General features: G+C 47.8%; 1 protein-coding gene across 1 annotated transcript in view; it reads right to left on the bottom strand.

The window, feature by feature from the left end:
* Otop1 (otopetrin 1) overlaps window positions 1-19,893 on the bottom strand; it is a 31,018-nt gene extending 11,125 nt beyond the window's left edge. The window contains exons 1-2 of the mRNA XM_034509273.2: window positions 19,019-19,893; window positions 6,175-6,311 (exon numbers count right to left, since the gene is read on the bottom strand). Coding sequence (XP_034365164.1) covers window positions 6,175-6,311; window positions 19,019-19,415 — 534 coding nt within the window. The 5' untranslated portion in view covers window positions 19,416-19,893. The remainder of the gene's footprint in view (window positions 1-6,174; window positions 6,312-19,018) is intronic.
* Between the last annotated feature and the right edge of the window lie 1,825 nt (window positions 19,894-21,718).

The following is a 21,718-nucleotide window of genomic DNA, read 5'->3' as shown; positions in this document are numbered from 1 at the left end:
GCTGACTCCCCATGGCCCACTGAGCAGATAACCTAGCTGAACTACCAAGCCCTAGGCCAACAAGAAATCTACTTCAAAAGACAAGATACATAGTGTTGTAGTTAGCATCAGCTGTCAACTTGACACAACTCAGGGTCCCTTGGGAAGTGGAACCTGCATTGTGGAATCGCCTCCATCAGATTGGCCTATGGTCATGTTTGTGAAGCATTTTCATACTTTCTAACTGATGTAGGAGGCCCCAGCCCACTGTGGGTGGTGCCATCCCTAGGCAAGTGTGCCTGAGCCATAGAATAATGGTAGCTGCGGAGAAGGGGGTGGGTAAGAGCACTGGCAGCTCTTCCACAGGAACAAGATCTAATTCTCAACACCCAGAATGCAGCCCACAACTGCCTGTAACTCTAGTTCCAGAGGTCTAATACCCTCTTCTGGCTTCCATGAGCACAGACAGTCATGCAGACAAAACACTCATACACATAAAATCAAATAAGTTGTAAAGTAGGCAAGCTGGAGAGACTAAGCTAGTAAGAAGTGTCCCTCCATGGTTCCTGCCTCCAGGGTCCTTCCTTGAGTTCCTGCCCTGCCCTCCTTCAATGGCGGACTATCACCTGTAAGCCAAATAAGACCTGCTGCCAAATTGCTTTTGGTCAGTATGTTTTTGCATCAACAAAGAAGTGGAATAGGACAGATGCCTTCTAAAGGCATGCCTAACCATGTATACACACACACATACACATGCATGCATACACACACGTGGGCATGCACACACACACACACACACACACACACACACACACACACGCTGGCATGTCCATACTCATATCAGCAGTGTTCCCAACAGCCAAGGAAAGGAACCACCCACATACCACTGACAGATGGACAGATGGACAAAATGTGGTGTACACACACAGTGGTATTTGATTTGACTTTCAAAAGAGAGAAAAATTTCTGTTTCACACTACAACCTAAAGACATCACAAGAAGCAAGAAAACCAACCACAAGGGATCAGGTGAGGTAGGGCTGCACTTGTACAGCTATCTATCTATGTTGCTGCTACGTCTGCCTCACAGAGATAGTAGAGCGGTGGTTTTGGGGAGTGGTGGGTGGAAGATTGTCCAAAGAGGATAAACTTCCCATTACAAGATGAGAAGGCTCTGGAGGTGGATGTAGGGATGGTCATAGAGTAAAGTGAGCATGTTCAATGCTACAGAACGATCCCCTCAAACCAGGCAGGACTCTAAGCTCTGTGCTCTGTGCTCTGACCACATTTAAATATGAGTAGTTTTTATTATAAAAAAAACAATATCTGGTTTTCATTCTTCAGTCATCTTGAAGCAAGGCACACAGTAAGTGTATGTCCAATGGCCACAGAACCCTCAACTGATGGACTTACCAAATGCTTGTTTGGAAAATAGAGATCTCCACCCAACAATGTAAACATTTTGAAAATATACTTCTGTCTAGGCCCTTCCTCTGCCTATAGCCCTCGGTGGCTCACAACTTCCCTGCAGATGGGACCCAGCCTCCTAGGAGAAGTTCTCAGCTTTCACAATACTTCCTACACACTAGTCCTATGCAAAGCCCAGTTCCTGCTCAACACCTTCCAACATCATGGCAAGGCCATGCAGAGGTACCAAGGCTGTCCTCTCTTCACAGATAACTCCTGTAAGGCCCAGGGAGAGTAAGGAACTCACTCAAGGTCATACTAATGACCTCAGTCAGCACCAGTCAATCTGGCCAGAGGCCAAGCTTAGAAGCCTTAGCAAAAGCCATGACTCCAGACTATGGCACTGCCTACCTCAGCTTCCCCAGCCCACACCTCCTCTCTCACCTCACGTGTGGAAAGATCCCTGCCTCCCTACATCCTGCTCCTGTGACTATGACCCACCACACTGCTCCAGCTTAGGACAGTGCCCTGCAGACATAGCATCTCACCTCACACTAGCCAGATACCCTCCTCTCTGCTCTGCCACCCAGATCAGGGCACCAAAGCCATACAGAATCAGCTCACAGGGTTTCCGCAGTGGAGGTAGAACTATGTCTGAGGCTCTCTGAAGCAGACGGAGGCCCTCATTTGACTGAAGATGCCCACTGTGGCTGTAGGGCTACACATGACTGCAGATATTATTTCAGTAGCATTGAAAGGCCAGGGTTTTATTGAAACTCTTTAAGGAAAAGTATTTCCTCCTAGCCAAGGGAACAAAATCTCTAGCCTGGGTAGAGACCTAACATTCCAATCACTAAGCATGAACCCATGAACCCAGCTGTGTCTATCAATAATCTCCTGGCCAACGAACCACCCTTCAGGAAGGTGGGTCTGCTTTATACCATGCTAAATATATGGGAGGAATAATTATTCCCATAATGAGATAATGTACTTTTCCTTCCCAGAATCCCCACCCTTTGTGTGGTCACTAGAACTGCAACCATTGGGCTAGGTTAAGTTTGTCCATTTTTCTAAATTACTTAGAAAAGTATTCTCTTTCTCTTTCTCTCTCTCTCTCTCTCTCTCTCTCTCTCTCTCTCTCTCTCTCTCTCTCTCTCACACACACACACACACACACACACACAGACACACACACACACATTTTCCTTCCTTTGGGTACTTTCTTGGGATTCCCTACTTTTTCTCTGAAGCCTACTTCCTCGTGCAGCTGCTTGTCATTGGCTGTCATTTGTCTCTAACTCAAATAGTTAGAAACTCATAGTTTTCTCTCTTCCTCTCCATCTCCCTTTTCCTGGCAGCTGCCAAGACCCACGGCTCGCTGGCTCTGTTGTTTTTCTTTTAAACTCTAATAAAATTGTCTACAAGCTTCCTTCTCAGTATTTTCTTAATTTCTTTTATTAATGAGAGTAAGAACCGTGAGAGGGGATCCTGATTTAGCCAGAAATATGCATCATATTCCTGATGGGGTTCTCCAAAATTTCCAGCAATAACATCTGAGGTAGAGAGAATGTCTGCTGCAGGTGAGAAACAGTTACTTCCTCAGAAAACCACAAGGCTTAGTTATCATCTGTGGCAACATGGACAAACCTGAAGAACATTATGCTAAGTGGAATATGCCAGGAACAGGAAGACAGACAGTGCATAAGCCCACCATATATGGAATCTGAAAAATGAAGACTTGAATACACAGTAGAACAGAGACTAAGTTCAGGGGAGGAGTGGGCCGATGAAGGCAAAGAGCCCAAACTGGCAAGCATGGAGGCTGGTTGTCTAGAGAGCTGATGGCCAAGATAAGGGTTACAGCTGGGATATTGTATTGTCAGCAGGCTTGCTGACACGGGCTTATAGGTGTTCCCACCACTAATAAAACCAAGAAGGGAAACTGTGGCCGCAGCTATAGCAATTTTCTCGACTACAATCACCAAGCATGTGCTCTTATGTGAAAACATCATTCTATATAACTTGAATATGCAAAATAGAGAAAAAGATTGATGATCTAGCATCTGTCTTTATGTTAAAATGTTTGTTATCGATTAGCACGCTAGCTGTCTATAGCTATGCTGTAGGTACACTTCCCACTTGTACGGTGGGTAAGTACATAAGGTTTCTCTCAGCCTTTCTCTGTCTCTCACTGTCTCTGTGTGTATGTCTTCCTGTCTCTCTGTGTCTCTGTCTCTCTCACTGTCTGTCTGTCTCTGTGTGTCTTCCTCTGTCTCTGTGTCTCTATTTCTGTGTGTCTCTCTCTTTCTCTAGCTCTCTCTTTATCTCTCTTTGTCTTCCTGTGTCTCTGTCTCCCTGTCTCTGTGTATCTGTCTCTCTGTATGTCTGTCTCTGTGTGTCTCTCTCTGTCTTTGTGTCTCTGTCTCGATCTGTATGTGTGTCTGTCTGTCTATCTCTCTCTCTGTCTCCCTCTCTCTGTCTCTCTGTGTGTCTCTTTCTCTATCTCTGTCTCCCTCTGTTTCCCTCTGTCTGTCTCTGTCTCTGTCTGTGTGTCTCTGTCTCTGTCTCTCTCTCTCTCTCTCTCTCTCTCTCTATATATATATATATATATATATATATATATAAATATATATGTATATATATGTGTGTGTGTGTGTGTGTGTACGTGTGTGTGTGTGTAGGTCAAGGGAAAACTTTGTGAAAATGATTCCCTCCCTCTACCATTTCGTGGGTTCCAGGGCTATGACTCAGGTCCCCAGGCATGCACATAAGTACCTTTAACGGCTAAGCCACTTCGCTGGCCCATTTCTCTATGTCAAGAACATTCCAATTCTATAGTTATGTGGAAATACTCAGTTTCTGCCATCCATAGTTGCCCCCTCTCCAGGGCTGTGGAATATTAGAAGTTATTGCTTCTGCACAGCTACCCTCCGTACGTAGCAGCTCTCCTCTCACAGGCCCTCCCACACCTACAGCCTTCCCAGGCTCTGTAGTCACTTGTGTTCTCTGCACTTCCACGTGATCAGCCTCTTCCTATCCATATGTAAGTGAGAACATAGTGTTTGTCTTTCTATGCCTGACTGTGGGATGTAGCACAGTTAGTAGAGTCCCAACCTAACACGCAAGAGGCTTTGTGTCCAATCTCCAGCACTACATAAAACAAAGTACTGACCCACAGGCCTCAAGTCCCAGAACTTCTGAGGTGGAAGCAGAAGAATCAGAAGCTCACAGGCTTCTTGGCCAGTCTGAGCTACATGAGGTCTGTCTTTGTTGGGAGCCGACTTTAGCAGAAAGCGGCTAGATCAACTTTACAGCCATCTCAAGCCATATACCCTGACATGAGACTTGTTTTTCAACAGCCTACAACAGCTGAAGCACACTCTGATATCCCACATACTTTGTTTTGCTGTTTAGTGCCCCCAACTGCAAGGCACACGTGGTAGCCACGCCTGCAAGGCATGCAGTTCACGTGCTGTCCACGTGCTATCCATGCCATACATGCCTGTAAGGCGCATGTGGTATCCAAGCCTGTAAGGCTTACGTCATACCCACACCTGCAAGGCACGTGATATCCACGCGCCTACAAGGCACGTGACAAAAGCATATGAATACCCCAGATTTCCCTTCAATCGAGAGAATACAGGAGACAAGAGGAGACAAGAGAATACGGGAGACAGAGAGAGACACAACAAACAAGACTTGAGACTTGATCAGACCCTCTGTCTTGTCTCCATTCTTCGTGTTGCTTGCCCCACACTCTCTCTCGCTAGACTCGGACCTGCGGAACAGAGCACCAACGTGAGGCAGCTCGGCCATTACAGTTTGGCCGCCCAATGTGGGGCAGCTCGGTCGTTACATGTCTTCATAGTGAACTGATTGCATTCAATGTAACTGTCCTTCCATTCCACTGTGTCGCTGCCTGTGGTAGAGTTTCACTAATGCTGTGGTTGACTACGATTGCATTGTGGGTACAGAGCATCTTTCTTCATCCGTTCATCTATCAATGGACACTGTATTTCTTACTTAGCATCAACTGGACCACAATTCCTGACCAAAAAAAACAGCTTAAAGGAGGAGGGCTTGTGCTGGCTCAGTTTCATAAGGTCTTCATCCTGCATGGCAGATTTCATGGTGGCGGGAGTGTGTGACAGAAATGTGTTGCATCGTATCAGGCAAGGAAGCAGAAAAAGAGACTAGAACCAGGCCAGACCCAGTGGCTGTGCTTGTAGCCATCGAAACTCCAGCCCAGTGACCTACTTCTACCTGCCAAGTCCTACCTTCTAATGGACTACCTTCTAATGAATTCTATGGACTCCAAAACTAGTGCCACCAGCTGGGGGACATAAACTCAATACATGAAAACACTTTGTGTATCCTAAGTGCTATACAGACTCTGACCATGCCTTTCCTTGTCGGGTAACTCACAGCCACCAGAGAGCCCCCACTAAGATCAGATGCTGCACTGGGGCCTAAGAGTCTCTGCAGTCAGGAGATATGTTTTCTGCCTATGAACTACATATTTAAAGGTCACCTATCAAATCCTTACATCTTAGAGTAACGGAGTTTGTTGTCCATCCTAAGAACAAGAAACTCATGCTATCCTCAAAGGTTCCAACCCACAAGAGGTGAAACAAAAGAATCTCAGTGTTCTAGAGAAGCAGCAGGACCAGCTCATTATTCCTGATGGGAGCCACATACTAACTTTGACTCCTGCCAGCTAGATGTGTTGATGTGGACTTTTACACATGCCCAGCAGCAGGGTCAACATGATTAAGCACCAATGGTTTACCTGCAACAGTGTATGTACTGCATGGGTGACTGGGAAAACTCCCTCCGTGGCTGACAAGCACTCTGAGAATCCAATGAAGTATGCGACTTTCAAGCATCCCAGGACGATGGTGATGAATGCAAACAACGTGATACTTCCTAGACAGGAGAGACACATATGTGTTAGCATGCAGAGAGCCATCCCAAACAAATTATGTCACCTCTAGAGCATGTGGGTGAGAGGTAGGTACCAAGATCATACAGTGAGAAACTCAACATCCACAGGAGAAAGAATGAAACTGGGACTTCCTTTATACTGTATGCAAACATTAACTCAAAACTAGTCAAACATCAAATATCAATGTGAACAAAGGCAACACTATCAGAAAAAAATAAGAGAGTGCTTCATGAGATTGAATCAGGTGATGAGTTACATCAAAATGAAAAAGTGTGTGAATCACAGAACACTCTCAGCCAAGAAAGAGGGCACCAAAACTCGGAAAGAATATTTTAAAAGTACCTTTTGTGGTGGTTATGAACATGACCCCCATAGGCTCATAAAGAATGGCACTATTGGAAGGTGTGGCCTTGTTGAAGTGGGTGTGGCCTTGCTGGAGTGGGTGTGGCTTTGTTGAAGGAAGTATGTCACTGGAGGTGGGCATTGTGGTTTCAGAAGCCCAAACCTGGCCCAGTGTCACTCTCTCTTCCTGCTGCCTGCCAATCCAGGTATAGGCCTCTCAGCTATGTCTCTAGAACCATGGCTACCTGCATGCCACCATGCTTTCTGCCATGATGATAATAAACTAACCCTTTGAGTTGTAAGCCAACCAATTAAATGTTTTCCTTTGTAAAAGTTGCCATGGTCATGGTGTTCTTCACAGCAATAAAACCCTAAGACACTTTCTACAGAGTCATTAATATCTAGAGCATACAAAGACATCTGCAGCATTAAATTATCTGAACAAACTTGGACAGACATTTCTCCAAAGATAATATTAAAAACAGCCACTAACTACAAGAAAAGATGCCCCAAACCACTAAAAAATTAAGGAGAAGCAAACCAAGACCAAGAGACACCAAGTCATCTCTGCTAAGGTTGGTGCTATTTTTTGTTAAAGATTTATTTAATCGTGTGTGTGTGTGTGTGTGTGTGTGTGTGTGTGTGTGTGTGTGTTTCTGGGTGTGAATGTGCATCATATGTTTGCAGTGCCTTCAGACCAGAAGAGACCACCATATCCCCTGGAACTAGAGATACAGATAGTTGTGGTATCCTGGGAACTAATCCTGATCCTCTGCAAAAATAGCAAGTCCTCCTAATCCCTGAACCATCTCTCCAGCCCCTAAGATAGATGCTATCAACAAACAACAAGGGCTGGGTAGTTGGCCCAGTTTTGAAACATTTTCCTGGAATGCATGAGGACTTGACTTCAGGTCCCCAGTACTCACATAAAAACTGAGCATGGCTGCATCCCACAGATGGAGAGATGGGAGATTTAGATAGCCAGATCCCTGGAGCTTGCTGGCCAGATAGCCTTGCCTACTTGGTGATATAATAGGCTAGTGAGAGACATATCTCAAACAAAAGAGAGTGGTACCTGAGAAGTGACACTGAAAGCACCTGCCATCTGCTGACCACATACATGCATCCACATATGCACAAATTCATACTCACAGGTATAGACACACACACTCACACACACACACAAATAAATAAAAATAAAGTAGAAAGTTGGTTTCCTAAAACTCAGTAAGAAGAGTGTCTCTACTAGCAATCAGAAAAGGCCTTGCCAGGTAAGGTAAAGGGTTAAGCAGTTGTTTCTTTTATACTGATGATTTTGATTAAAAAAGAGAAACAAACAAAAACACGCATATAGAGGAGTCTGTCCAGAAATTACAAAACATGTTTGGAAGGTGCTGGGCAAATGCAAATCTGAGCAAGAAAAGCATCCACGTTGGACTTGTGGGCAGTGTCTGAGCTTCTGGACCCTGTTGGCATTGGTGGCATGACTCACACATCCTCTCTCACGCACAGAGGAAACTGGATCACATGTGCTGGGCACTGAGGCACGAAGGTGGTAGCCAGGCAGGATCGATCAAATTACAAGACTGTCAGAGCAGCCTCTGGTGAAATGCAATGCAACAGGCCTGCTCACTCCTGCAGCCCAGAGCCCTACAGAAATGATGAGAGGTCAAGAGGTTGCCTTTTGTTAATCCTGGCGATCCCCCAGGGAAATCAGAGCCTCGTTAAGGATGGAGATTCAATCCCAGTGCTTTCAGACTGGTTGACGAAAAGGTTCTTTCTGATTTAGGGGAAAAAATAATAGCAAGACAAAGTAAGGCAGGCTGGTTGGGTGGCAAGAGGCAAACCCTGAGCTATGGGACCCTGGGCACCAGGCAGGTGTGTGTGTTCCTCGTGTCACCTCCCCAGCCCTAGCCTCAGTTTCCCTACCTAGTGAATGAAGATAGTCTAGAGTAGTGGCTTATAAACCTGAGCATACATCAGAGCACCCTGGAGAGAGAACTGATGAAGTTCACATTGCTGAACACCACACCAGTTTCTGACTTGATAGGTCTGAGGTGGGGCCTCGGTACCTCCAACAGGCACCCTAGTTGGGTAGATGAGGTTGTTCTGGGGCCCCAGAGTGATGTAATGTTTCTGTGATTGATAGGACATTGGTTCTGCCATGAAACCCTTCCTGGCCCTCTTATTTGAAGTCCTCCCTTCCTTCCATGCATCCATTCACTCTTCTTCTGATACAGTCTGAGGACTCTTCCTGACTGGGTTTCCCTGTAGTCTATGTGTGTCCCAAAGTACATGTGCTGATAGCTCATTCCTCATTGTGATGATGAGACGGGGGATGGCTAAGAATCTTTAAAAGGCCAGGGGAGGGGATATGACTCCATAGGGCCAGGGATGTGGCTCAGGTGATAGAGTCCCTGCCTAGTGTGCAGAAAGCCTTGGGTTCAATCCCCATATCACATAAACTGGGTGTGATGTGTATGTCAGTAATTTAGCACCCTAAAGATAAAAATGGGAGGATCAGAAATTCCAGGTCATCCCTGACTACACACCAAGTTCAAGACCAGCCTGGGACACAACAGATCCTTTCTCAAATATAAAACAAATAATTTTTTTTAAAAAGTGGACTTAGCATGAGGTTCCATTCCTAGCTAGCTAAAAACAAAAAGACAATCTTGAGAGACGAAGGCTCAGTTTTCTTTAAAAGCATAGCCTCAGGTGCTCATCCTCGAATGGGGTCACATATCCAAGAATACTTGGGTAGCATAAATTGGCCTTGATGGGGGAATGCAAAGTTGGGTGGAAAAGGATGGGTTTTGATATGTGAATACAAAGAAAACACACTGTGTGAAACTCTCAAAGAACTAACAAATTTTTAAAGAGATATGGCTTAATGGAAGGCATTTAGATCATTGGAGGTGGTCTTTAGGAAAGATTAATATAGTTCTCTCAGAGCCCGTTTGTTCTCATGAGAACAGGTTGTTACATGGAGGCGACCCACGTGCTTAGCCTTTTCCGCTTGCCACTGGTCCACTTTCTGCTCTTTCTGGTCCACTTTCTACATTGCTGTGACACAGTAAGGGGACCTTGGATAGGAACCTAGCCCCAGCTGTTTAAATGCACCAAACATCAAAATCATGAACCTAATAAATCTGTTTACGTTAGTAAGTAACCAGCCTTGAGTATTTTATTACAGCAACACAAAATACACTAACGCACCTGTTCAAGGATAAACAAAGAGGTTGATGAAGAAACAAAGATACACAAGAAAGCCAGGCAGTGGCAGTGCATGTCTTTAACCACAGCACTTGGAAGAGAGAGTCTTTAGGGTGTGAGAAAGGGAAGGGAAAATGACGGTGACGTTGTGGAAAAGCTTGGAAGGTGCACAGGGTGAGAAGGAGAGATGGGCAGATTGACAGATGGACTGATAGACAGATGGATGGATGGGTTGATAGATGGGAGAGCAGTTAAGGAGAGAGATAGTTTACTAGCTGAGAAGCTGAGATCGGATGCCTGGAGAGAAGCTGCCTGGGGTATGGGTGGTTTGCTCTGTAACGGCAACTTATGGAGTAAGTGTCTGGACAGCAGGAGCTGTCTCCACAAAACCTGAAGCTTGGAGAAGAGCCAAATGAGGAGGAGGAGGAGGAGGAGGAGGAGGAGGAGGAGGAGGAGGAGGAGGAGGAGGAGGAGGAGGAGGAGGAAGAGGAGGAAAAGAAAGAAGAGGAGGAGAAAAGGGAGGAGGAGGAGGAGGAGGAGGAGGAAGGTTTTGAAAGTCTGGTGATTTACAAAGTAAGGAAAAGGAAAGTAGAGGCAGCCAGGAGAGGAAAGAGGAGAAGCATTTGAATCTGGACAGTACAGAGAGGCAGAAGGCACAGAGCACGGTAAAGCAGGAAGCAGGCTGGCTTGCTGAAGCAGGCATTTACTACTTTCCTCCAAATAGAAAGAGAGTTGCATGCCCTGAGTTATAAGACAAGAGAAAATGATACAGGCATTTGTGGAACTGAAAAACAAGAAAATCCCAAATGCTCAAAAGAAGAGGGAAACTTGGAGAGATCAGAGATGAGCTGATGTGGGGATTGAATGGGGATCTAATCTGAAATACATTGTATACACGTGTGAAATTATCAAGGAATAAACTTTAAAAATAGCATAATTTAAAGGCAAGCATGAGGGTATACTGTAAAATATATAATTATAATCATAATTAAGTGGAGAAACAATAGTTAGATATGAAAACCATAAAGCAGCTGAGAATGATCCAGACTGTCTCATTTACTAGGAAGCAAGGTCAGAAAGATGGAATTAAAAATGAAATGGGGGGATATGCTCTCTATATGACTAAGTGGTTAGTGAGAGGTTAGGGGTGGGCGAGGGGAAGCAGGCGACACAAAGTGGGAAGGGAATGTCACTATCAGAACACACAGAATTTAGAATAAAGAATCCTTCATATTACAAATGGGAAGACATAATGAAGAAGAAAAATCTAACCGTGTATGCAGCTCAGTAATAGAATGTTTGGCCAGGTGGTGGTGGGACACACCTTTAATCCTAGCACTTGGAAGGCAGAGGCAAGTGGATCTCCATGAGCCTGGTCCACATATTGTGTTTCAGGCCACCTAAGACTGTATAGTAAGACTCCATCTCAAATGATTACAATAACAACTTGCTTTTATGTGTAACTACTACTAGTTAAAAATAGAGCAGAAAATTTCAGAACCATAGACAATGTGTGTGGTGTGTGGTGTGTGATGTGTGTGTGTGTGTGTGTGTGTGTGTGTTGCAACATATAGGCAAAAAATGTGAGGTCACAGAAGAATCAAATCACACAATTTTCTCTCTATGTAAAACTTTGCCTCACATAAAAACAGAGCATATAATTTTCCTGTCTATTGAACATTGAACAGTTTCAATCATGCCCTAAGAGGCAGTAAAATGGAACATGACAGAGAGGCTGCCTACCTTTAAGTCTTATTTTCTGCCCTTTATTGATTGAAACCTTGGGCATTTATGTAACCTCTGTGCCTCAGTTTTCCAATCTGTAATATGGGGATAATGATTATAATGTTTCCCACAATGCCTCGGGGGTACTGAGACAACTCAGTGAGTCATTCCATAGAATTCCCCTGGACTATCCATCATCACCTTCTCTTTATTCCACTGAAGAAGAAAACTTAATGAGTTGGAATTAAGTTGAATGTCCCTAGGGTGGACTGGATGGCAGGTAAAAGCACCTGCCATGAAGCCTGAAACCCCCATATAATAGAAGGAAATCCCCAGAACCCATAAACAGAAGGAAAAAGCCAACTTCTGCAAGTTGTCCTCTGATTGCCACATGCATGCTATGGCACACACACACACACACACACACACACACACACACTGTAAAAAAATAAAAACAGACAATCAACTAGTGATATTACTTGACAATGATCCAAGATACCCTGCCATCTTTCTGCTGCTGGCACCAAAGACCCCTCTAGGCGTCTAAAATATTGAGCATGTGGACAGTCCCAGGGTTAGTCTACCTGTCTATTCCCTGGTAGGATGTTCCCAGTGTATCATGATCAGTCATCACCTGGCCTCCACCTGGGCATGCATGCTGGGAAGCTAATTCCTCACAGTGTATCTGTCATCTCTTGCAGTGGCTAATGCTTAGGTTTGAACATGTGTCCTTATATTCAAGTGCAGAATGCCTCCCAGAGCCCTTCATCCTCTTCCCTGGAGCTTCTGGCATGATCCACCCATCCATCTCTCACTCACTGTGGTGGTTTGAATAGGAATGGCCCCCATAGGCTCATATATTTGAATGCTTGGTCACCAGACAGAGGCACTTTTGTGACCTTGTTGAAGTAGAAGTGACCTTGTTGGAAGAAGTGTGTCACTAGAGGTGAACTTTGGGGTTTCAAATGCTTAAGCCAGGCTCAGGGTCACTCTCTCTTCCTGCTGCCTGCAGATCCAGATGTAGAACTCTCAGCTACCTCTCCAGCACCATGTCTGCCTGTGTGCTGCCATGTTTCCCACCATGATAATGGGCTAAACCTCTGAAATATAAGCCAATTAAATGCTTTCCTTTGTAAAAGTTGCTGTAGTCAAGGTGTCTCCTCACAGCAATAGAGCAGTGACTAAGACGCTCACCCATTCATCCGCTCATACATTTCATACGTCAGCCCTTACACACACACACCCAACCATCTACTCATTCACTTACATATACATCCACCAGTCTATTCTCTCCTCATACATTGCCCCATTCATCAGCCCATCCATCCACTCACCTATACACACTAAATACATATGCATCCACCCACCCATTAACCACCCATCACCCATAGCCTCCACTGATTCAATTATCCTACAGATGCCATCTGGCCCTCACTACACATTAAGCCTGATGTTGGATCTCAGGACACCATGGAGCGAATACTCAGGAAGTGCCTGCACCTTCAGGGAACTCACAGTCTGTTCAGCCTGACAACCAGTAACTGAATAACACAATCTCCTGCAGGATTGGTGCTGGACAGATGGTGAGCAGGTGTCATGAGAACAGCAACACTGTTCTCTGAGCTGCAGTAGCCTGAAGGTGGCAGGAAAGGCTTTCCAGATGAGATTTGCTTGTTAAAAGCCCAGAGCTCCTCGGAAGCTGACAGATGAAGGACTATAGCACTTCCTACCATGGGACTGCCATATCCTTCTGTCTTCTAGACTCGACATCCTTTCCTGTCCCTGGGGCCACTGTCCCACAAATGCCTACAAGACCCCTACAGTCCTACTTCCTGTCCAAAGAACGCTAAACCTGCATCTAGGGTATGGCTGTAAGAAAATGGAAGCATGCTGCCGCCGTTAATCCCTAACACTGCTTAAGCCAGGTGTGGGAGTACATGCCTGTAATCATGTGGAAGGTGGAGGCAGGGGCATGCTGCCGTTAATCCCTAACACTGATCAAGCCAGGGGTAGGAGTACATGCCTGTAATCATGTAGAAAGTGGAGGTGGGGCATCAGGAGTTCAAAGTCATCCTTAGCACATAGGAAAGTTGAGGCCAGCCTGGGCCTGTCTTTTCAAAAGAAAAGCAAAAAGAGGAAAGTAGAAGAGAAAAAAAAAGAAAGATAGGGGAGGAGAAGGCAGGGGTGAGTGGAGGAAGGAAGATGAAGTGAGAGCAGGGGAGGGGAGAGGAGAGGAGGAAAGGTAGATAGACCTAGCAAGACTTAACCATGCTTCTGGAAAAGTCTCAGGATTGGTACTGCTTTCCGTGTGTGCCCGTCTCCCAGCCTTAGCTGGGTGCACCTATCTCAATTGTCCTCTTTCTTAATAACCTGTGATAGGTCCCCCATGAATGATGGGACAAAGCTAAGGTCTGGTATCTGCCTTGTTGCGCTCCACAAACTTGTCTCTGGGGACCAATCTCTAAGCACCCCGTCCTTCCCAGAGTCCTCATTTGCCCCACCTGGTGCATTATACTCCTGACTCGTTTGTTTCACAGTAATAATGTACTTACCTCTCCCACTTAGAAGCTCTTCTAAGCAGCTTACATACATAGAGTCCGTGTTTCGCACAATAACTTGATATAATAGACAAAAACATAATCCCCATTTACACAGGTGAGAAAACTGAGGCAGGAAAGTGAAGCCCTGTGAAAGTTTCTATGGAAGCCGTGCTTCCATCCACCACTGTCAGCCACCTTCATTGTCTTTCTGCTTCTTGCCCACCTTTGACCACTCTGTACGAGGCCATGCCAGGCGGTGCAGCTTTACATTGAGAGACCAGCAGTGCAAGGCAGTCAGGGAGGCCTCTCAGCCTGAGTAAAAGTCAGTTTGACGTTGCCCCAGCAAACATCCAAGCATAGCAAGGCTTCCTTCACCACTGTCCTGTCCAGGGCAGATGTCCAAGATCCTCCTGCTCAGGAGACAGAGGGAAGAGGGAGCCAGGATATCACCTGTCTGTCACCTGTACTGTCATGTTGCCACATCACCCACACCATGGGGTTATTTCCAGGGACACAAAGCTAGCCTCTTCCTGGAGCACTGTCAGTGTCACCAGACAGTGACACCACAATCTCAAGAACCTCCAGACATGAGAAACTCTGCCCTTGGGGATCGCAGGCCAGCACAGGAGCACTCATACATCTCTAGGAAGTCTCTGGAACAGCCACACTTACAGAGGCTGAGAGAAAATGGGAACTGATACATGGAATCTCTCTGTGAAGAGACGGCAGTCCACTTGACACACTCTAGAATGAACGGGGAAGGGAGTCTTGATGCAGAATTGTCCAGATTGTCTGTGAACATGCCTGAGAGGGAACTGCGTTCATTGAGTTTGAAAGACTCAGCCTAAATGTGAGCAGCACCAACCTGCATGCTGGACTCTGGACTGAATGAAGAGAGACAGAGACAGAGAGATGGAGAGAGTGATAGCCTGATTTAATCCGTTGCTGTCTGCTCTTGAACGTGGATGTGACCAACTAGTTCTCTGAAGTTCATGAAAGTGTGACTTCCCGGCCAAGGAACACTGTAATCTCAGTCTGTGAGATTCTGAGCTAAATAAACCGTTTCCTCCTTAAGTTGCTCTGTTGGGGTATGTTATCACAACGGCTTAGACAAAGCACTAAGGGTTCTCCTCAGCTGTGGAGCTGGCAGCATGCACTCTGAAAGTCAACAATGAAAAGGAGGCTGGCCGTGAATTTGAAAGAAAGCAAGGAGGGAGAAAGCTATGAGAGGGCTTGGAGAGAGGAGAGGGAAGGAGGACATGGAATGATTACATTATAAACTTAAAACGTAGAAGAAACCGCCTTCATCATCATCATCATCAACATCAACATCATCATCATCGACACCAGGAGCAGCAGTGGCAGCACTGGTTTTCTTTGCTTCAGTTGAGAGCTGAGAAACTATCTCAGGCAGTGGTACCGGCTCGCTATGCCAGTGATAGGGACAGAAGCCCAAGCAAACAAAAAGCATCTGGAGAAGCTCTGCCTGCAGGAAAGCAAAGCTATGGGTTAAGATGAACCTCCATCCTGAGATGCAAAGTGGAGCTCCAGGTGAAGCCTCACCATTGCTGTGCCTGCCCTGGAGTCAGCAGATGACAGCCAGGACAGACAGCAGGGACAACCTGTCCTCCAACCTAACAGCTCCCTCTCTCCCTCCCTTGGTTCTTCCCCTCTACCCCATTCTCTTCTGCTTCCCCTCTTCCTCTGTTCATGGCAAATGTGCCTGATGACACCAACACACACACACACACACACACACACACACAGAGAGAGAGAGAGAGAGAGAGAGAGAGAGAGAGAGAGAGAGACCTTCAGTGTGTCATCGTGGATAGCTTCCTTCCAAGCAGGGATCTTGGTGTTTCCTGCCCTCATCTTTGTGCTTGTGCTGTGACCACCCCTAGACCCGCCTTGCATAAGGCGGCTCACATCTGTCTGCTTTCTTCCATTAGGAACACTGCTAATCTCAGTCTCCTTGTAGCCCATTTCCATGGCTGGCTTGTGGGAGCACACTGGACAGAGCTCTCAAAAAATTCAAGTTTATATATGCCTTATTTAAAAACAAAAACTGAAAATCTGAATTGTAGAATAAATTCAGGGGTGATCGCCCCCGCATACACGAAACACTCCCTGATGGGGCTGTGATGAGTCTGGCACCCCAGACACACTCAATAAGTATGCTTGTAACCACCAGTGTTTCCAGAATTTGTGTTCAAAGGACTTCTGATCTTAAGACAGACAAAAAACAAGGGGGGGGGGACTACAAAAACAAAACAAAAAACCCTCCCGGCTTCATCCCATTCTGAGCAGGCTAGCAATGAAGAAAATCAGGAAGTGGTGATTAACTGGTAAGAAACCTGCTCACTGGCTGCTCAGGGGACAGACACAGGTTCCAAGGCTACGGTCATACCTTCCAGAGGAACTCACTCCTCCCAAGTCTATGGTCATCCCTTCTAGAGGAACTCCTCCCTGGATCAGCAAAGATGGAGTTAGACCCATAGTGCAACATTGCTACCAACTATTTAAGTGGATCAGTGTTTTTTTTTTATTGCAAAGAAAATAATCCATCCCTCACAGGAAGTAGAATGGAATATTTCATGCTCAAAGAGGTACCTTGCAGATCAAACCAGGCCCTACAACTTCCCATAAAAAACTTCAGTGCCTGGAGTTTCAGCGGGGAGGGTCTTCATCGATGCCAAAGCATGATCCTCAGGACACTGCCCTACCCACCCCCCATACAGACAGGACTGAGACTCTGCCACAAACCAGTCTATCCAGCTAAGAGTCCAAAGGAAACCTCAGTCCCTGCTGGGGCCAAGGCACTTCCTCTTGGCACCCTGGTCATGGTAACCAACTTTTTCTCCCAAACTTTCTGCAGGAAGGGCCAGCTCATGGTCATCTTCCTGCTCCTCCCCATGAGGTAGCTGTGATTCTTATCTAACTCCTTCGAGAACCGGAGCTCAGAAAGCTGAAGGAGATGGAAGTGGTGAGTACAAGCCATGTCTTCCAGGTCAATGCTTTGCCCAGCACATGTGCACCACTGGAATGGGGACATCACTATGGGGCAACTTACAAAGGGGCCAGACATCCTACTGAGTGCTGTTCCCCCAGGTGTCGCCTGGGATCCCAGAGAACCCATGCCAATTCCCCATCCTCTGTGGTGCCACATCCCCCAGGGCCCCACCCTGGCCTTTACAGGTTCCTGGAGTAGCTACTCAACATTCTCTGAGGTTCTGGCCTCCCCTGGACTCTCTGAGCATCTGGACATCATAAGCCCTCCTGCTCATCCTCCTCCTGGGTACCATTTCTTGAGGGTTTGCACTTTACTCTGTGCTGGTCTCCATCTGCCTAGTCTACTTCATCTTTACAGGCCGTCTGAAAGACATGGAGTGCGTCCACAGGAAGCCTTAGTCTGTGCTCTTGCCCTGCTTCTCCCTCTGGCTTCCTACCTTGGGAAATAACAGGGCCAGTCAGAGAAAAGACGAGTGAAGAATGGAGGGAGGGAGGGATAAAGGAAGTGAAGGAAGAGGGAGGGGGAAAGAGAAAAGAGAGCTACAGGGAGGAAGCAGGAAAGGACGAAAAGGATGGTGAGGAAGAGAAACAGGAAATGAGGGAAGAGAAGAAGCAGAAGTCAGGAGGGAGGGGAAGGCTGAGAGCTGAAGGGAAAAGTGATGGAGAAGAGAGGAGGAGAGTGAGGGAGAAAGGATGCTTATTCTTGGGAAAGGGTTAAAATGTCAACATCCTGGGCTAACAGTACCAGTCCTGTCTATGTGACATTGACCCCCCAGCCGCCATTCAGAATCCACAAACCCAAAAGTTCCTTCAAACCTCCATTTTCAGAAATTTAGTCAGTTTGTGGTCACGTATAGTTTTCTTGGAGGAAAAATAAACTGATCCCTGAATGTTTCTATTCAAGGCAAGAGGGTGATTCTTATGGCAAGGGCACTTCTGATGCAAGGGCACTGGGGTCACGCCTTTGAATCCTTGTCTCATGACTCCCTCTGGTCCAATCCGGCCTGAGATCTCCCTCTGCTGAGGCTCAGACTGGAGCTGGGGTCGTAGAGAACCAAAGAACATGCCTGAGGTCAAGTGTGCATAAACTGGGAAGCAGCCTCTGAAGGAAATTACAGTCTAAGATGAGAAAGTGGGAGGAGGCACCTTTGCCCTGGATCCTGTCTGCTCCCTTTGCCCTGGATCTCAGCCCTCTCCCTTTGCCCTCGTGTCTCTGGCCCCCTTTGACCCATTTGGGTCTGTTTTCAATATGGGCAGCCCCTCTAGCATGCAGTGAGGACAACCCTCAAGACCATGCCCTCAGGACTCCCCTCATCCTCTCAGCACCTCCTCCAAGCCAAGCCTGTGTGGCTCTAGGACCAAGCATCACAGGCTCCCCCACAACGGGGTGAAGAGACAGCTGCCTGGAGTCCAGGTCACAGCAAGAGTGAGGGTGTGGGCAGAAACACAGAATGGAGCAGTGGCATACTCGTCAGACTCAGGGAGGCCTTAGCTCAGGCATGGAAAGCAGAACATAGGGAAGGGTGGAACAGCATTCCAAGAGGAGGAACAGAATATGCAAAGACCTTGGGGCTTTCAATACTGACTGGAACTGGAAGTCTTTGACAGCCTACAGCTCAGGAAGAGGGCTCAAAAGGAAAGAGTTTATCTGAGGGAAGATCATAGAAGTCTGGAGCGCCAAGAGGGAGAGAGTGGCCTGCAAGCCCAAGCCTGAAACAGTATAACAAAACTTTAAGCAGGGAGACCTTCTAGCAGAAGACTAAGGCAGAAAAGGGAAACTCGAGAGGAGGGCGGGAAAAGAGATGCGGCATAGAGCTCTCAAGGAGAGGCGTGGAGGGCGGCCGGGCTGCACTCACCGCGGAGCCAGCGCGCACCCGCGTGCGTGTCCTTGGGGCGGATGAGGCGGCGCTGCATGTAGCTGCGACCCACGTACCACAGCATCCAGAGCAGCTGCAGCAGCATGAGCGCGGTTAGTACGCACAGCAGGTCGCTCTTGCCCACACCCGTCGCGTGCACCGCCCAGGCCAGCAGGAACAGCAGCCCCGCCACGAACACGTTCAGTCCATACTGGCTGCTCAGAATCTCCGCCAGCTTCTGGGGGACGCTGGCGCCGCGCCGGGGACCGGAAGCTTGTGGAGACCCCCGGGCTAGGGAAGGCGGGGGCGGAGGGCATTCCGCGATCCCCGAAGGCGCGGCACGCGCCGAGCCTGAGGATGCTGAGGGAGAAGAGGACGCGCCCGGGCCCCCAGGCATCTTCCAGTCTGGTCCCCAGGCGGCTGCTCCCGCCCCGCACTTTGCTCCTGCCTCCAGTCCTTTCCCCACGCCCTCTGGGCACCAGCCTGGCTCGCCTATGCCCTCAGATCCTGCTCTCCTCCAGTACTCCAGGCCCTCAGTCAGGTCCCAGTCGCTGGCCTCCCTCCCGGAGCTCCTGATGCCGTCTCAGGTCCCTGCAGCCCGTTGCCCCTGCCACTTCGCCTGGAGCCCTGCTGCACCTCTGCCTTGCCTGTGCCACCCGCACCCCACCCCCGCTCCCAGCCCGCCTACCCCACCCCGGCTCCCCGGAAACGCGGGACTGCAACAGGTGCCGCCCGTCGGCTCCGAGGCTGGCGGGGAGGGGTGGGATACCAGGGGACACAAGAAGATGTGGGAGCCAGATCAGAGGGTTGCTGAGGGCGTGGTCGCGCCAGGGTTGTGTCCCCGACCCCTAGACTTTCGGGTGGGCCAGCAGGGGCCGAGCGTGTATGGGTCCTTCCCATCTGTGTGTCCTAGTCCCTGAGGTTTTCTACTGAGTGCTTTTTGTCTCTGTGCCCTCAACCTGTGAATGTCTGCCTCAGGGTAAAAAGCAGGGGATAGGCATCTTTGGGGGTCTCTCCGTTTGTCCCTTGTGAGTGCCTGTGTGGGGACCTGAGTGAGAACCTCGACGATAGCTAAGACCGGTGCCACTACACAAGAAGTCATCCCTCCCTCCGTATCTTCTTTTGGAGATGTTTCCAGAGGGAGCTGAGCAGGGAAAGGGGTGGTCCCGTACTCTCGAGAGTCCAATTGCTTCCTTCCAAAGCTTTTCCCTGAGGCAGTCCCTAAGCGCTCTGCTCCGGTGCCAAAAGGAAGCGCAGCGGATTTCTGTGAAAGAGCGTCCTATGGTTGACCATGACCTGGAGGAGAGCCTGGAGCCCACCAGTGTGGTGCGAGAGGGCAATTGGGAGCAATCGGGACATCGGGCTCAGAGAGGGTCTCGCGGGGCAGAGCACCACCCGCTCCACCTTGTTTTTTGACGCTCTGCTGTAGCTGATTTCAATTTCTTCATATTTTAACAAGGAAACCCACGGTTTTTATTTGCACCCTGCAAACGGACAGGGCAACAGCTGGTGATGACTGCTAAAGAGGGATGGGGTGAAAGAGGACAAGACGCCTTGGGCCCAAGTAGCTCTGGAGACTTGCCTCGGCTTCATCATTAAATTCATTTGTTCATTCTTTCAATTTATACATAGGTGATCCACACTGAGATGTTTTCTGCACTTAACTCAGTAAGGCCAGGGCAGTCCTGGGAAGCCAACGGTTAGATGAGATCTTAGAGTAGATAGCCGTTTCCTTGGTGCCCAGGGGAAACTAACATGCGACCCTAAGGCAACCCAGACTTCCAGGAGACACAGGCGCCCCAGGAAGCCCCCTGCCAGGAAGGCTGAGAGGGTCTCAGAAGGAGGCAGCATCTGTGCTGCACCATGCCTAAAATAGCTATCCAGTGGGAAGCTGGAGGCAGGTGTGGAGAGGGGCTTCCATTGTCTGCAAAGAATGATTGAAATGACACCAGCGGGATGCCTTCCCAGGTAAAGGCACTTGACACCAATCCTGACAATCTAAATTGGATGCCCAGTCCTCAAATGGACGAAGGAGGGGGCAAATTCCTATAGGTTTTCCTCTGACCTCCATAGGTCCACAGTGATATGCACACACACACAATAAATAACTAAATAAATAATTGTAACTTCAAAAGCCCACTAATGTTATCCTAGTCAGTCCCAAGCCTATGTCACTCAACAGATTCCAACGAGCCTTTGATTGCCAAGGGACTGGATCTCAGAGCCACACACACACACACACACACACACACACACACACACACACACCCCGCCCTGACCCTCCCACAGCACCCACCACCCTGCAAATGTATCCTGTCACTTTTCCTATATGCCTTTCCCAGCATCATGGCATGGTAGCTGGTCACTGGCAAAGTGAAGATGTGGTTCTTTCCTTCTGAAATGATATTCAGAGGATCTAAGAGTTCTGAAGCTACTGTAAATCGTCCGTGCTCACCTTCCACACAGTTTCCTGATCCTTCCATGCATTGTGGTGGGGTAGGCATCCAAGTAGGAAATCCACAGGGGCAGAATACTACCAACTGCCTAAGAAACTTTGCACACAGGTGGCTACTTTTTCTCTCTGTCTCATTTCATTTTCTAAAGGGATCTTTTAGTAAACTCTTAAAATGGGCTCTGAGCTAATACCACGGTCACGTGGGTGTGTACGGAGTGGGGGATACACATATATGTGCATATGTG

The sequence above is a fragment of the Arvicanthis niloticus genome, chromosome 7 (genome assembly GCF_011762505.2).
Source record: "Arvicanthis niloticus isolate mArvNil1 chromosome 7, mArvNil1.pat.X, whole genome shotgun sequence".
Taxonomy (NCBI): domain Eukaryota; kingdom Metazoa; phylum Chordata; class Mammalia; order Rodentia; family Muridae; genus Arvicanthis; species Arvicanthis niloticus.
Note: the sequence above shows the minus strand (reverse complement) of the source record. Positions and strands in the feature narration are given on the sequence as shown.